The sequence below is a fragment of the Geotrypetes seraphini genome, chromosome 4 (genome assembly GCF_902459505.1).
Source record: "Geotrypetes seraphini chromosome 4, aGeoSer1.1, whole genome shotgun sequence".
In the NCBI taxonomy this organism is placed as follows: domain Eukaryota; kingdom Metazoa; phylum Chordata; class Amphibia; order Gymnophiona; family Dermophiidae; genus Geotrypetes; species Geotrypetes seraphini.
This window is the reverse complement of record NC_047087.1, coordinates 196976651-196993603: the sequence shown is the minus strand read 5'-3', so window position 1 is coordinate 196993603 and position 16953 is coordinate 196976651. Positions and strand designations below refer to the sequence as shown.

The window sequence follows — 16953 nt, the reverse complement described above, 5'->3', positions numbered from 1 at the left end:
TTACACACTGGTTATATCAATGCAGCATACATCACCACATTCTCATGAGGACCTGTGCAGTTTGCCTGAAAACGCTGCTTTTCCTACTGAACCCTCTCTGTGTGCATTTATGGCTATATTCTATAAACGGTGTCATAAATTGGTGACAGGACTACAGCGCGCTGGACAATCGCATGCAGACAAAGATGCTAAGACAAATGCGCGCAAGACGTAAGCACGCCGGATTAAAATGTAATCTTAAAGTGCTCCAAGGGTGTGGGGGGGAAACCCCCCACACATTACTTAGAAGTGTTGCCACTGCCATTGGGGGGGGTGTAACCCCTTCTACTTACAGAGGAAAAATTACACTTTCCTCTCTAATCCCCCCCTCCAAATCTCCCAACGGCAGCACCAACACTTCTAAGTAAAATCAGGGGTTCCCCCCCACACACACCCTCGGAGCGCTTTAAAGTTACCTTTTAATCTGACGCGTTGACGTCCTGTGCGCATTTGTCATAGCGGCCTTGTCCTCACCCGATTGTCCTGCGCACTTTCATCTATGAACCCATAAATTAGGCAGCGGTAGGCACCCTACTGCTGCCTAACTTGATTGGTTTAATTGGCTCTAATTGACGCAGTAATTGACCTCATCATTTAAAACTCATTAAAAACTTATTTTTAAAAAAGTAGGCACCGGTGGGTGTCCACAGTATAGACACCATTAACGTGTCTACTGCAGGATGTCTAATGGTGCCTTTTGCCTAAGTGGGTGTGGTTAGGGGTGGAGCCGTTAGGCGCGATTCACTAAAAAACTTAGATGCCTGCAATGTAGGCCAGTAATACGCTGGCCTACATTGCAGGCATCTAGGTTTTTTCTTAGGCATCATTAGCCGTGATTATGTTAATGATGCCTAAGCGTAAATGGCACACAGCTGGCATCCATTTTTGTAAACGCCGCTGATTTAGGCACTGTTTACAGATCTGACCCTTAGGGTTTGCAGAGCACGGGCTCTTTTCATTAATACTTGGGACAAAAGGTAAATTCTACTAAACAATGGGAAATGTGCTGGAGTTTAGTACCCCCAAGTACTCTCTAAAAAAAAAAAAAAAGCCCTGGACCCTACTTTGAAAAGCATTTTGTGCCTAGAGCCAGACTTTTGTAAACAGAGGCTGTTTCTCTCTAGTTCAAATCACTCTGTGTGCCCTCAGCAGCATTGCAACCACATCCGTAACTGTTAACAGTTCTCCTAGTAAGATACTGAATAGCACTGGAACATTGTGTAACCTTAAATAATCAGTTAACTGGCTTCTGGCCTCTGCCAACAGATCAGTGGATAACAACATACATCTGTAATTCCTTCACAGCAGAGTACAGTGAAACCAAACACTCTGAGAACAAGGCGGCACCAGTGAAGCACCAGCTCAAGGTTCCCAGTTTGACTAGACTTCAGCTTGTATAAAGGAGACATAAACAAAGTCAGCTGAAAGTTCAAGCTCACATTTCCACAGACTTGGAGATTTAAAAAGACCAGGGCACAAATAGTATCTCACCACAGGTGCACTCATGGGGCCCTGTTGTAAATTTTTACAAACTTGTTTGAAATGCAGATATTAATCTTGTACTTATAATGAAAAATAAAACATCCTTAATGGGCCTGAAATCTTCATTTTTCAATTTAGGGTTTTTATTTTATTTTTATTCATTGTTGTATAATGTCATTACAACTGTGATTTAACAGGATCACAACTTTTGTACAATCTTATAACAGGATACTTAAGTGAAAAATCCCATTTTTTATAAATTATCTAAAATTAAAAATTGATAAAATAAGATAAAACATATAAACAGTGGAGAATTTGAGAATGGACCGATGACGAAGGAAGAGCGTAAACCTTAGGAGCAATGAAAGTTGAGCCCTGGAGTTACATCTACTCAGGAGTCTGTACATTAAGTGATCAATCCATTCCCGTAAACCGGGTTTTGCAGAAGTGCGTTACTCACAATTCTCAGCACCTCCCACGTTGCCAGCGGAGTATAGTGCCCCCTTCAGTTTTTCCTTCTGCAAGCAAACTGTGCAGAGCTGTTTCTGCTCTGTTCTGCCTAGTTTTTCTTATTTTCAGTTATAAGTTCATTTTTTCTGAGATTTTGATGCCCTGAGACCCCTTATTTGGGGATTCTCTGCCTAGGAATGGATGCAGGTTCCACAGAGATAGACTGCAGTTTACAGGTAAAACTTCGGATAGACCTGTGGAGCCAGCCTGTTGTGTGCTACTTCAGGGTTCAGAGTCTGTTCCCCTGGATGCCAGCTCACCTTCTGAAATCTTCACAGGCTTGAGCGCAGGCTTACCTTGAGTAAGAACCCTTGGAGGTCTCAGACGAGATTGGTCCAACTGTCTGCTCAAAGACTTCCTGATTTGGAGACGTCATTTGAAGTTTTTGAGGTAGAAAGTCCTTTTCATCTCTTCCAGCTGCAAGGAAAGCTGACAGGTAGGTAATCTCACAGAAGTACAGCCCTATTATTTCCTATGAGAAAATGTGGGGGGGGGGGGATCCAAAAACCTCATTTTTGAGAGTTTCTGGGATCAGAATTCAGGTCCCCCACCTCCATACTCCTAATTCAGCATTTTTTTATTTTTCAAAAAAGTTTCCACGGGCCGTTTATAGTGTGATTTTTCTGCTGGTGACCATCTTGGATTTTCAGCAATCTTTTTTCTGAAGTCTCTATCCATCTCAAAACCTCTCAATTTTTACAAAAATAGACAGGGATGGATTCTTCAGGGTGTGTTGACACCATTTCATGTGAAGTTTGTGCTGATGGCCAGCGGAGTGTCTTTGTACCGTGTGCCAAAACCCATGTGAGTGAGTGAGGGAACCTCGAGCTTAATTCCATCCATGTTCTCCAGGACTGGGGAACCACTGTGAGTCCAGGAAATGGGTACAAAGTCTCATCTGGATACAAAATTTTCCAATGACACAAAGCGCAGATGTGTGGAGTCTGTAGAACCCACAAAAGTCCAGTCGGAGGTTTTGCAGGGTTTGTTTATCTCCCCTACACAAGGTTTCTACCCAGAATTTGTAAATCTCATGTGGAGAGCATTTTTAATGGGGCCAGGACATGCAGCACAGCCTGAAAGTACACCACCGTTAATCTAGGGAGCACCTTCGCTTCCTGTGTTTTTTTTTCTCATATAAGCAGGCTGACCCCCAGCTTCAGTGACCACTTGGAGCTGGACTGGCAGGATTCAGGTCTCAGGGTTTGGAGACAGTCCTAGAAGAATCTGGTTCCCTGTTTGGGCAGCCAAGATGCCTCTCTGGCACTTGACCATTGGGATGATCCTTTGATCCACTGGCTATTCAAGTTGGTTTCTGTCTATCATTTTATACTGGATGCTATTATGGAGTTGAAGTTGGAGGCACAGCTCTTCACGTCCCAGTACATGGTCATGCACGGCTCCAATGCTCAGACCTCCTTTTCTTTCCAGCATATCTGGACATTACTGCCCTAGTTACTGAGCAGAGGGAAACCCCAGAAGGATCCTTAAGGATTGCAAAAGCCATGTCCAGATTGTACCTAATGGCACCTGAGTTCCAGCAGCTGTTTAATCATCTGAATGTAGACTCTGCAGTGATTCAGGTCACCAAGTGCATGGCTCTGCTGAGTGAGGGAGGAGTTATGCTGAAATATACACAAGATTGCAGGGTGGACATGGTTTTGAAAAGTCAATTTGAAGCTCTAGCTCTGGGAATTAAAATGGCAGCAGCAGCAGCTTTGTTTGCTGCAGGGCTAGTCACACCAAACTGAGATGGAAACCCTCTGCAGAGGATGATGTCTGCCCCCAGCTGGTGCTAGAAGGGTTGGAGTATATGGCAGATGCCCTATTTGACATTATCAGGATCATGAGCAACTTATCAACATATGCGGTTTCTGCTCACAGAATGCTTTGGATCAGGCAATGGGCGGGTGACTCAGCATCCAAAGCAACCTTAAGCTGACTGCCCTTTAAGGGCAGATGCTTTTTGGTAAGGGCCTAGATGATCTCATGGCCAATGTGACAAATCGTCACCCTAAGTATCTGTCAGAGAACAGGCTGTGCTGACTCCCAGGAGAGAGTAGAGGTGATTTTCATCCCTCTGACTGTTCTCACCAGTACAACCTGAGTTCCTCCACCCCGAGATCCTTCCAGGGTTACAGACAGCGATTTGGCAATCCCAGACACCATCAACCCTCAGGATTTTGCATCAACCCATCCTCCAAAAAGTCACAATAATGCCAAGTTGGCGGCCGCACTTCCACACATTGGAGAGAGGCTGTTGGCGTTTCAGAGGTAGAGGGAGAAAATTTCATTGGATCAATGGGTGATGGACATCACGTGGAGAGCTCCGAGTTTTATCATCCTCCTGCAGATTTGTTCCTCAATTCTCCAGCTGAATGCCTGGAAAAAGAGGCCAAGGTTCGAGCCACACTTCAAAGACTCTGAGATATTTGGGTCATAGAGCCTGTCCCCAATGACAAATTGGGCTCAGGTACTCTAGAGCAGTGGTCTCAAACTCAAACCCTTTGCAGGGCCACAATTTGAATTTGTAGGTACTTGGAGGGCCTCAGAAAAAATAGTTAATGTCTTATTAAAGAAATGACAATTTTGCATGAGGTAAAACTCTTTACAGTTTATAAATCTTTCCTTTTGGCTAAGTCTTAATAATAATATTGTAATTTATAGCTAAAGAGACATATGATCAAGAAACTGTTTTATTTTACTATTGTGATTATGATAAACATACCGAGGGCCTCAAAATAGTACCTGGCGGGCCGCATGTGGCCCCCGGGCCGTGAATTTGAGACTACTGCTCTAGATACTTCATTGTGCCCAAGAAAGGCACAGAAGACTGGAGGCCCATCTTGGATCTAAAAGCCATCAATGCATTTCTAAGAATCCTGCATTTCCACATGGAAACAGCCCGTTCGGTCACTGCAGCAGTAGCCCCAGGGGAGTTGCTTGCCTTTCATATCTGCATATTCCCTTCATTCCGGGCCACAGGAAATATTTGAGGTTTCCTGTACTTCAGGAACATTTCCAGTTCACAGCTCTCCCATTTGGATTGACAACAGCCCCTCACACTTTCACCAAGGTAATGGTGGTAGTTGTGGTTCATCTCCAAAAGACTGGAATCCAGGTATATACCCCTATATGGATGATTGGCTAATCAGAACTATGTGCAAACTGGATTGCAAGCAAGCTGTGTGACAGGTATTGGATTTACTCCACCATTTAGGCTGCATAGTCAACTTTAAGAAGAGCCATCTAGAACTGACATAGAGTTTAGAGTGTCTGGGCATTCACTTTGACATGGCTCAGGGCTGTGTTTTCCTTCCCAACTCATGCAGACAGAAAATCAAGCGACAAATTTTGGATCTGTTAGCGATGGCAATTCCTACTGCTTGGCATTACCTTCAGGTGTTGTGTTTCATGGCAACCTCCTTGGAGGTTTTTACCTGAGCCAGGGTGCATATGTGGCCTCTCCAGGATGCTCTTCTGTCTTGGTGGTCCCCTCAGCGTCATTCTCTTCAGATGCAATTCCCATAGACAGGGACAGCGAGGTATAGCTTAAGCTAGTGGCTTCAAGGAGACTCCTTGTCAAAGGGTATGCCTATACGAATCATAGAGTGGGCGACTCTTATGACTGATGCCAGCCTATTTGACTGGGAAGCCCATTGCAGGTACTGCTCAATTCAGGGCCAGTGAACTTACCATCAGAAGGGGTGGTCCATAACCTGTCTGGAGCTTCAAGCCATTTGGCTAGCATTGAGAACTCTAGAAAAGGTCCTAGAGAGAGATATGGGGAAAGCCACTGCTTGCCCTGGATTGGTAGCATGGAATGTTGCTACTTTTGGGGTTTTTTCCAGGTACTAGTGACCTGGAATGGCCACTGTGAAAATGGGCTACCTGGCTTGATGGACCATTGGCCTAACCCAGTAAGGCTATGATTATGTTCATATGTTCTTATGTTAGAAAGAAAGGCAATAAAAGTGTTCTCCAACAATGCCAAAGCAACAGCATATGTAAAAAGACAAGGAGGCACCAAAAATGTTCCCTTACGTCTGGAAGCTCAGATGCTTTTCAGGTGGGCAGTAGTCCATCTGCAGGCTCTTTCTGCTGCCCACGAGGCCAGAGTGAAAAATGTTCAGGCCAACTTTCTCAGCAGTTCTTGGACCCAGGGGAATGGTCTCTATCCCAAAGGGTGTTCAATCTCATTGTACATCACTGGGGCAGCCTGGTAATTGATTTGATGGCTTCTGTATAGACTCGAAAGTGAAGCACTTCTTCAGTTGAAGAGAAGGACCAGAAAGCTTAGGGTTGGATGCATTGGTTCAGCCTGGCCCAGCTAAGGACCCCTTTATGTCCTCCCACCTTGGCCCATCATGGGCCAAGTCATCCACAGGATCGCAACTCATCGTGATCTTAGTGGCCCCAGACTGGTCTTGCTGACCGTGGTATGCAGACCTAGTATGTCTTCAATAGGACAAGAGACTCAAGCTCCCTCTTCATCACAGGCTTCTCAGTCAGGGCCAGTCCCCATGGAGAATCTAGAGCACTTTGGTCTTATGGTTTAGTTCTTGAGTGCCTGGCCCTAGTTTGCAAAGAATATTCAGACGTGGTTATTGCCACCCTACTTTGAGCTAATAAGCCTTCTACTATGGTGGTTTATGCTAAAGCTTGGAAGGTTTTTCAACAGTGGTGTGAAAGAGACCAGGTGGAACTATCTGAGCTCCCATTCTGGTGATCCTTGCTTTTCTGAAGTCTGGTCTGGAAAAAAGTCATGCAGTAAATTCCCTCAAGGTGCAAGTGGCAGATCTTTCATGCTTCTGGGGGCAAAGTGGTAATGTTTCGCTGACAGCTCACCCAGATGTGACCAAATATCTAAGAGGTACACTCCAGTTAATTCCTCCGCTAAGGCATCCTTTCCCACCTCACTAAAGTGCCATATGAGCCACTCAAAGATGCATCCCTCTTGGATCTCATGGTCAAGACAATGTTCCTGGTGGTGGTTGTCTCAACAAGATGTATCTTGGGAATTGCAAGCTCTCTATTGTAGAGAGCTCTTTCTCTGGATCACGGAGGCAGGCGTAGCTCTCTGGGCTGTTCCATCCTTCCTTCCAAAAGTTATATCTGATTTTTATGTCAACCAGAAGGTTCATCTGCCTGCTTTTCAACCTACAGGCTCGAATAAGCAGAATAGGATATTGAAGAAACTGGAGCTTTACTTCACTACTTGGAAAAGGCCAATGACTTTCATCTTTCCAACCATCAGTTTGTGCTAACCAGCCAGTCCAGGCATGGCAGACCGGCATCCAAGGCCTCTATAATCAGATGGATTTGCATGGCAATTTTGTCAGCATACATTGCCTGTGGTAAGCAGCTGCCAGTGTCTCTCAAGGCGTACTCAACCAGGAGTGTTGTATCTTCATGGGTGGAGTCTTGGGCAGTTCCTCCTGCAGAGATTTGTAGAGCAGCTATTTGGTCTACTCTTCATACCTTTACAAGGTTTTACAGAGTGAACGTGGCGGCTTGAGATGATGCCACCTTTGGATCCTCAGTCTTACAAGCAGGCTCTTCTGTCTCACCCAGACATCAGCCATTGCTTTGGTACATCACCTAATGTACAAAAACTCCCGAGTAGATGTAACAGAATGAAAGATTAGGTTCTTACTGTATGGCCCATCCTGTTTCACCTGCTTTCTGCCTTGGATATTTCTAGATTCCAGGCCTGGAATTCTTCTCCTGTCAGCCAAATGACTAAGCGTAAAGAAGTCCTATATAAGTAAGTGAATTATTCAGCCTAATGTATGGACTCCTGAGAAGATTATCCAGGTAAGAACGAATTGATTGAAGACATTGAAAATATTACACTACGGGGGGACACTGTTCTGCTAGGGGACTTCAACATGCCTGATGTAGACTGGAACACACTCTCAGCGTCAACTTGTTGTAGTAGGAGGATTTTGACGTCCATGATGGGAGTACAGCTCAAACAAATGGTGCTAGAGCCCACTAGGGCCGAGGCCATCCTGGACCTCGTACTTGCAAACGGCGAGAGTGTTTCGGAAGTCTCAGTGGGAGAAACGCTGGCTACCAGTGACCATAACATGGTATGGTTCAACCTCAGGAAAGGCTTCCCTAAATCACAAACAAAAACGAGGGTACTCAATTTTCGGGGCACTGATTTCGCACGTATGGGAGAATTCGTCCATCAGACGCTGCAGGATCAAGAAGCAACTGATAATGTGGAAGCCATGTGGTCAAACCTGAAATTGACCCTACACGAAGCAACTATCCGCTACATAAAATCAGTAAATAAACAACAAAGAAACAAAAAACCCAAATGGTTCACTAAAGAGGTCGCGTACCTCGTCAAGGAGAAAAAAAGAGCGTTTCTTTCATACAAACGTACGGGAACAGGTGAAGCTAACATTGAATATAGGACCAGGTCTGCAGCAGTCAAAACAGCAGTCAGGGAGGCCAAACTTGCAGTGGAAGAAACTCTAGCAAAGAACATTAAGAAGGGGGACAAATCCTTCTTCAGGTACATTAGTGACAGAAAAAAAAACACAAACGGGATAGTACGCCTCAAAACACCGGACGGGAATTACGCGGAAACAGATTCCGATAAAGCCAAACTACTGAATGAATACTTCTGCTCGGTTTTTACCTGCGAGGCACCGGGGCAAGGGCCACATCTGGAAGCAATGTCAAGCGTGGAAGACCCATTTCAGAATTTCGAGTTCACACCAGCTGATGTCTACAGCGAATTGTCAAGACTCCAGGTAAGCAAAGCCATGGGTCCAGATGGACTGCACCCAAGAGTGCTCAGAGAGCTGTGCGATGTCCTGGCGGAACCATTAGCCATGCTCTTCAATCTCTCCCTAAAAAAGGGGAGAGTCCCCCTGGACTGGAAAACGGCGAATGTTGTTCCTCTACACAAGAAGGGTTGCAGAGCGGAGGCTGCGAATTACCGACCAGTGAGTCTCACATCGATAGTATGTAAACTCATGGAAACACTAATTAAAAGTAAGTTGGACATGATCTTGGATGAGGGGAATCTTAGGGACCCTAGTCAGCATGGATTCACTAAGGGTAGGTCGTGTCAATCCAACCTCATCAGCTTCTTTGATTGGGTGACAGGAAAGTTGGACTCAGGAGAGTCTCTGGACATAGTATATTTGGATTTCAGCAAGGCTTTTGACAGCGTACCACACCGCAGGCTGCTAAACAAGATGAAATCAATGGGGTTGGGTGAGACGATAACTGCATGGGTCAATGATTGGCTGAGTGGTAGACTTCAGAGGGTAGTGGTTAACGGTACCCTATCTGAAGCATCGGAGGTGACCAGCGGAGTGCCGCAGGGCTCGGTCCTTGGTCCTCTCCTTTTTAACATATTTATAAGGGACTTGACACTAGGACTACAGGGTAAAGCAACATTATTCGCCGATGACGCAAAACTGTGCAACATAGTAAGTGGAAGCTTTTTACAGGATAGCATGACAAAGGACCTTCGTATGTTGGAAAACTGGTCCTCGACATGGCAGCTAGGCTTCAATGCTATGAAATGTAAGGTCATGCACCTTGGTAGCAGAAATCCGTGCAGAACTTACACCTTAAATGGAGTATCATTAGCTAGGACCTCAGTAGAACGAGATTTGGGAGTAATCATCAGTGTAGACATGAAGGCTGCCAAACAGGTGGAGAAGGCCACATCCAAGGCAAGGCAAATGATGGGATGTATCAATAGAAGTTTTGTCAGTCGGAAACCAGAAGTCATAATGCCGCTGTACAGAACCATGGTGAGACCTCACCTGGAATACTGTGTGCAATTCTGGAGGCCACATTACCGTAAAGACGTGCTTAGAGTCGAGTCGGTTCAGCGGATGGCCACTAGGATGGTCTTGGGGTTCAAGGGTCTCTCGTACGAAGAGAGACTGAGCAGACTGCGGCTCTACACTCTAGAGGAACGCAGGGAGAGGGGGGACATGATTGAGACATTTAAGTTCATCACGGGACGTGTCGAGGTGGAAGATGACATTCTCTTCCCCAAAGGACCCTCGACCACAAGAGGGCATCCGTTTAAACTTAGAGGGGGGAAATTTAGTAGTGACACCAGGAAGTATTTTTTCACAGAAAGGGTGGTGGACCACTGGAATGAGCTTCCGGTGCAGGTGGTCGAGGCCACCGGCGTGCTCGACTTTAAGAGAAAATGGGACACTTACGTGGGATCCCTACGTAGGTCGAGTCACGAGCATCTAGACTATTGGGGTGGGTCAGTGGAGTGGGCAGACTTGATGGGCTATGGCCCTTTTCTGCCGTCATCTTTCTATGTTTCTATGTTTCTATGATCTTTCATTGTAATGGTTTGATATTAATGGGATCTTACAAAGCATTGGATGATAAGAATATTGTATTGCCTATCTGCCTGTATAAAACAGACTTGTACAATGCCCCTCATTCATGCACAAATCTATCACATAAATTTGCCCTTGCTCCAAAGTTGTGTCCTTCATGGACCAAATTCTATATATGATACAGAAAAAAATTAGCACTAAGCACTATTCTATTAACAGCGTTCCAAATTGGGTGTCATTTATAGAATAGCCCATAGCACCAAAATCCATGCCTAACTTTTAGGCATGAAGATTTACACCAACTGAAACTTAGTATAAATCCCCACACCTTACTTGGATACGTTTTCTCTAACAACATGTGCAAATTCTTGGAATGCCCATGGCCATGCCCCCTTTTCAGATCCACACATGAGAATTTATGCACACATATTTATAGCATAGCATCTAGCAAGATATACATATAAATTCTTATTGCTAATTAGCACTAATTGATTATTAATGCGCAATTATCAGTGCTAATTGTTTGTTACTCAATTAAATTGTGCATGCAAATCGGGCATGTGCACAATATTGTGCATCATATATGCAAGAATCCAGGGGCTTAGTTAATTATTTATAGTTTATAGTCTATTATTTATATTCCGCCTTTAAACAAGGCAGATTACAACCAAGCAAATACAATTAAAAAATAACAAAACAAACTTCAAAAAACGTCAAATTTGCCAATTCATATCCAAGTTTATTATAAATTTGGTTAAACGCTTATCAAAATACTAAGGGGCTCATAATCGAAAAAGAAAAACGTCCAAAAACCGGCCTAAGTCAGCACTTGGACGAACATTTCTCAAAAATGTCCAAGTGCTGATAATAAAAATGGGTTTTGGACATATTTCTAAATGACCTAGGCCTTCATAGTGCCGCTGAACGACCAAAGCTAAATGGGGTATTTCGGGAGCCATGTCGAGGGCGGGAGTTGGGCGGGACCTGGGCCAGCTTAGACTTAGTCATAGATCATGTATAACCGAAAGTTATACAGCCCACGATCGACGGAACTTGGACGTTGTGACTTAGATCATGTAAAACATGGTCTAAATCACAAAAACCCATCTAAAGTCACCAGATAAGCACAGCAAACACATAAAACAGACCTCTATACATTACTCCAGTGATCACCAACTCCACCCCACCCCTATAAAAATTTTAATCATAACTTTAAAATTCTGCCTCCAGACCATCATCACCTGGCCGCCTAGCATAGGAAAGCCTAGTCGTGCTGCACAGAGGCATCTTAAACAATCTTGGGGTGGGTTAGGGATCCATAGAGAGATGGACCCATGCCCATAAGCCCCTGTAATCACTGCATTGATATTGAAACAAGTGCACTCCCTTATACACCCCAAAACCTTTTTGTACTGGCATATAAGTGGCTCCTGCAGCCATAAGGGCTATTGGGGTGGTAGATAAGTGGATCTAGGGGATTCTGGAGGTGGTTTGGGGGGCTCACTGTAACCTATAAGGGAGCTGTATGGAGGAGAAGCCATGGCACCCTTTTTGTGAAGTTCACAGCAGTGCCCTGTAAGTTACCCCACTGTTTACGTGGCTTGTCTGGGTGTGCAGTCTATCACTTTGCAGACCCCTCCCACGTCCAACAGGGCTTGTTCTAGGCATTTTGGACTTGGACGGAAAATTGGACGAAAAGTGGTATAAAGATGGACGATTTAGTGGCTTGGACGATCAGATCGGCAGGACGTATAATTAGACAATTTTCAAAATGAAAAAAAAGTTGGACGTATTTTTAGAAAATGTGTCTTAAGCTCTTTTTAACTTTGGACGACTTGCAAGATGGACGTAAATGGACTTAGACGTCCCTTTCGATTATGCCCCTCCACATGTATTACAGCAATAAAATAGGGGTAAGAACAGAAATTAAAAACAGAATTAAAAACAAAAACAGTATAAAACAGGCGAAATATATTCAGACGAACAAGACACAAAATAAATGTAATAAGAACAAAAAGATAGGGGGGAGAACTACAATAAATACAGAAAAGAAAACATATATGGGAAAAAACAAAAGGACTAAGGGATTCAATAAGAAAAGAATAGTAGCATAGTTAGCCAAAAGCATCAATGAATAAGAAGCTTTTTAAAGCTCCTTTAAATTTATCTAAGTTCTGCATTAACCATTTTCATCTTATAAAACAGATGACACTTTAACAATTTTTTAAATTTACACAAATCTTTTTGTTGCTTGATGTATTCTGGCAGCCTGTTCCACTCAGCAGGTCCTGCACATAGGAATATACTAGATCTCATAGTCTGTAAACAAAATTTCTTATGAGTTGGAATAACCAAATTATAATGTGTAGCAGAACGCAATGGTTGAGAGGGCACATAGGGCATCACACAATCCTGTAGGCATTTTGGTGATAAATGATGTACACTTAGATAAACCAACAATAGCAACATACTGTATACTTCACTCTGTACTCCATGGTCAGCCAATTCAAAGATATGACATATAAAGTAACATGTTCATACTTCCCAATGCCATAAAAAGTTCAACTAATAATGGAATTTTGAACAACTTGTAATGCATGCATGTCAGAGGATGTCATTCCTACATACACAATGCTACAATAGTCCAAACCAGCTAACAGAACAGATTGAAGAAATAGTTTAAAATCACAGCTTGATAAATACAATCAAAGTTTACTCAACATCCGCACTTAAAATAAGTCTTTTGAATCACATTCTCCAGATGTAATTTAAAGGTTAATTGGGGATCCAAAATCACACTCAAATAACAGAACTCTGAGGAAAAATGCATAACTGTGTTCAGTACATTTAATGCAATTTTAGAATCAGGTTTATGTAGTTTATAAAAAGCACTTGCATATTTTAAACCCTTCCTGGCTTCGTCAACCTATGGCCTAAAAATTAACTATGCATTGACTGTGTAAAAGTAGGTGCTATAGTGTCACACCCAAAGCAATAGTAAGGGGCTGGAGGTGGAAAGCCCTGGGTGCCATTGTGGTGGGGGCATTGGTATCTCTTCTTCCCTCTTCATCGTTGTGTCAATCATAGGCGTGCCAGTGCTATTGGATGGAGGGGAAGAAACATGGGTGGATAGGAGGAGTGGATAGGAGGCATGCTACGTTGTTCTGTCAATCATAGGCGTGCTAGTGCTATTGGATGGAGGGGAAGGGAGGGGACATGCAAATGTCGGCTTCAACAAGCACGTATAAGACATGCGGTCACGACATGTGCTTTTGAGATTTTTTTTCCCTATTGCTATATTACTATAATTTATGTGAAAAGTATGTTTTTATTAATTTTTATCTTGAGCCACAGCTACAAACCCATGCCTGAGATGCGATTTTCACAGTGCTGGCACCCCCGGACCAGTCAATAATATTTGGTTGTTAAAAGCTGGCGCTTCACTTGGAGAAAAACCCAGCTGTGATAGAGAATTGCCCATAGTGCTTGTTTAAATATTGATGAGTCCATTTTACTACCATTTCAATAGTAATGACCTCATTGTACTACATTTGCATGGCAGAGTCGGAGGCTCCTAGGAAGCTCAAAAAAGACCACGGTGAGCCGTTCTGATAATCGGCCGGTAAAATACTGGCACGCTAAACCGACTGGAACCGGGTTTGCATCCATTGTTAAAGTCATAGTAAGTTTTGAGAATCTGGCCCTCAGTGGTACGTACACCGGTATTTACGAAAGAGCATTAGGTTTTGTCACTCAAGGTGGGTTGACAGTCAAAAGCAATGTACCTCAAGTTCAAAGACTGTTGGAAGCATGTCTCTGTATAGATAGGCGCTCTAACATACTTTTACTTTCAGGCGCTATGAGCATTGATACGATATTGATCATGGCTCTGCTGAAGCACTTTTGGATTGTGTGTGTTTTGCAATTTCTGGTATCTTACTTCTGTTTTCAGGTTGTTTCTGTCTGTTGCCCTTCTGGGACTGATGTACTGTTCTGGGCTTATTGCTTATTGATCACTATAGCGATGTAGTTTATGTTTTCATGTTTTGCTGTTGGCTGCTTTATCACTAAAAATTATTTAAAAAAAATATAATGAAGTGGCATCAGGTGAATCCGTGTTGCCTGCACTTAACCCCACTGCACTTAACCGCCACTGTATATATAACCACAGAAAAGCAGTATATCAAGTCCCATCCTTTGAAAGCACAAGCTATCTACCAGCACACACTGTAATGTGCAGTCCACGCCCAATCTCCATCCATACCCCACCCTGTCCCTTCCTCTGTTAAACAATTAGCACCAGATCTTTTACTGCACTGGCTGTGTTTTGGTTTTTGTTTTTTTTACATTCGCTGTGCTTTAATATAGGCTAGAGCATGTGGTTAGTGTGCATTAAAATCACACTAGATGCGTACTGTACCTTAGAAATCATATCCCATACTTTCTCAACTAAAGGGCATTTATCTCCTGCTGTTTCTTATCAAGGAACCTGCCTTATTGGTGTTACTCTCTCCGGAGGATCTGCAGGGTCAGAGAACTGCCAGCAGCCAGAGGGAACCCTGCCAGAAAACACTTTTTCTGTTCTCAGCTAAATGTCTAATGCAGAGCGAGCGCCAGACACTTAACTGAAAACAGAAAAAGTACTCGAGCGATATCATACATGCCATGATCCACCCCTACCCTACTTTTGAACTGTTGTGTGGACATGAACTTTAAGTAACATTGTTTATCTTCCCAACTCACTGTGAAAACACTGTAGAAAGTGAGTCATATGGTAGTGAAGCAGGGCAAGAAAGTAACAGCAGCAGAGTTAAGGACAGCAGATAGACAGATAGATAGATAGACAGAAGGACTTGATCTGTGCCATTTAGAAGTCCCTCACGTCTTCCACTTTCTTTCAAGGAACGTGAGTCCTATTCAAGCATTTCTCATGCAGTGATCTGTATTCATTAACCCCCCACGGGAAGACAAAAGTCAAAACCACACCTCGGACCTACGCTGGTGCTGATTACAAGTACTGTAAATGCTTGAGGGAAAGAAAAGGAGTTTAGCAGCATCTCTGACTTACCTTGCTGTGCTGCCAGAGTTTGATTGAACACTACCCAGGCATTGAACACCACCCAGGCCATCCACATGTCACACACAAGAAGAGATTTACTCCTGGAAAAATCCATCTTCACCTGTGCTTGCAAAGACAGCTCTGTACTTTCATGCCTGCCTTCTCTTTCCAATACACTGCAAAAAGTACAGCAGAGTCAGCTTGAGTTGCACAATCAACACAGGAAATTTCACATAACAGACAACAAGGGATTCTGAAATATTCAGAAACAAGAAAAAAAAAAAAATCCATGCAGCAGAGAAGGCAGAGCTCCCCCAGGAGGTCAAACAAGAAAAGGAATCCAGAGCTGTTAAGTGACACAGAGCCATAGGTGACATGTTAGTCCAGTCTCATGTTTGTTTATAGTGACAAACTTTCTGCATTCTGTGATTTGTATTCCTGCTTTGGTCAATACAGAGAATAAATCTGTAACTGATTGCTTAAGTGGATGCCATGTAAGATAAGCATGGCAGAATATGTGTACTTTCTCTTTATAAAACTACAGCTTTTCCTACACATGCCAGTGGCATCCACTTAAGCAATCAAACAAGCATGATCTTATCTACATAAAAGGGTCAATATTCAGCCCATGGTGGGAAGCAGCTTCTAAGCCACTCACAGTCAGGGCATGGCCGGCTTCCAGCATTGAACATACGGGCTAGTGTGGCAACCTGGAAACTGTGTACCAACCGACATTGACATTGGTGTGCATGGTTGGCTTGGTGGATAAAGTTAGGATAGCCTTTCAGCTACCTTAACTTTATCCACTCACTTAGCAGACTGAATATTGCCACTAATTGGTTAAGTGTTGGCTCTGCCCATGCTCTGATTCCAGACCACTCCTACCCTAGCCAGTTAGTGTTTTGTTGGTCAGAGGAGATATTCAGCAGCAGTATCTGGTTAAGTGCCCCTGAATATTTGGGAATGGCCAGTGCTCCTGCCTAGTTAAGCCATTTTGAATATCAACTCAAAGATCCAACATACGTCCAACATACCGGAACCTGAGCAATTCTTCAACGGAAGTCAGGCAGAAAAATTAACATCCATAGAAGTGAGCCTTGAGGACGTTCGTAGGCAGATAGAAAAACTAAAAACTGACAAATCCCTGGGTCCGGATGGCATACATCCAAGGGTTCTGAAGGAATTAAAGGAGGAGATAGCGGAACTACTGCAGCAAATTTGCAACTTATCCCTGAAAACAGGCGAGATCCCGGAAGATTGGAAGATAGCCAACGTTACGCCCATCTTTAAAAAGGGATCAAGAGGTGACCCGGGAAACTACAGGCCGGTGAGCTTGACTTCGGTTCTGGGGAAAATGGCAGAAGCACTGATAAAAGAAAACATCGATCAACATTTTGAAAAACATGAACTTCTGATAACCAGCCAGCATGGTTTCTGCAAGGGAAGATCGTGCCTAACGAACTTATTGCACTTCTTCGAAGAGATCAACAAACGGATGGACAAAGGAGACCCCATAGACAT

At 43.6% G+C, this 16953-nt stretch overlaps 2 protein-coding genes across 2 annotated transcripts in view; one reads left to right on the top strand and one right to left on the bottom strand.

Moving 5' to 3' along the window:
• The window catches only part of VSIR (V-set immunoregulatory receptor), a 123835-nt gene extending 108178 nt beyond the window's left edge, over window positions 1–15657 (bottom strand). Inside the window, exon 1 of the mRNA XM_033942781.1 lies at window positions 15442–15657. Within this exon, the coding sequence (XP_033798672.1) occupies window positions 15442–15547 (106 nt within the window). The 5' untranslated portion in view covers window positions 15548–15657. The remainder of the gene's footprint in view (window positions 1–15441) is intronic.
• The window catches only part of CDH23 (cadherin related 23), a 1673137-nt gene that overhangs the window by 1433246 nt on the left and 222938 nt on the right, over window positions 1–16953 (top strand). The window lies entirely within an intron of this gene.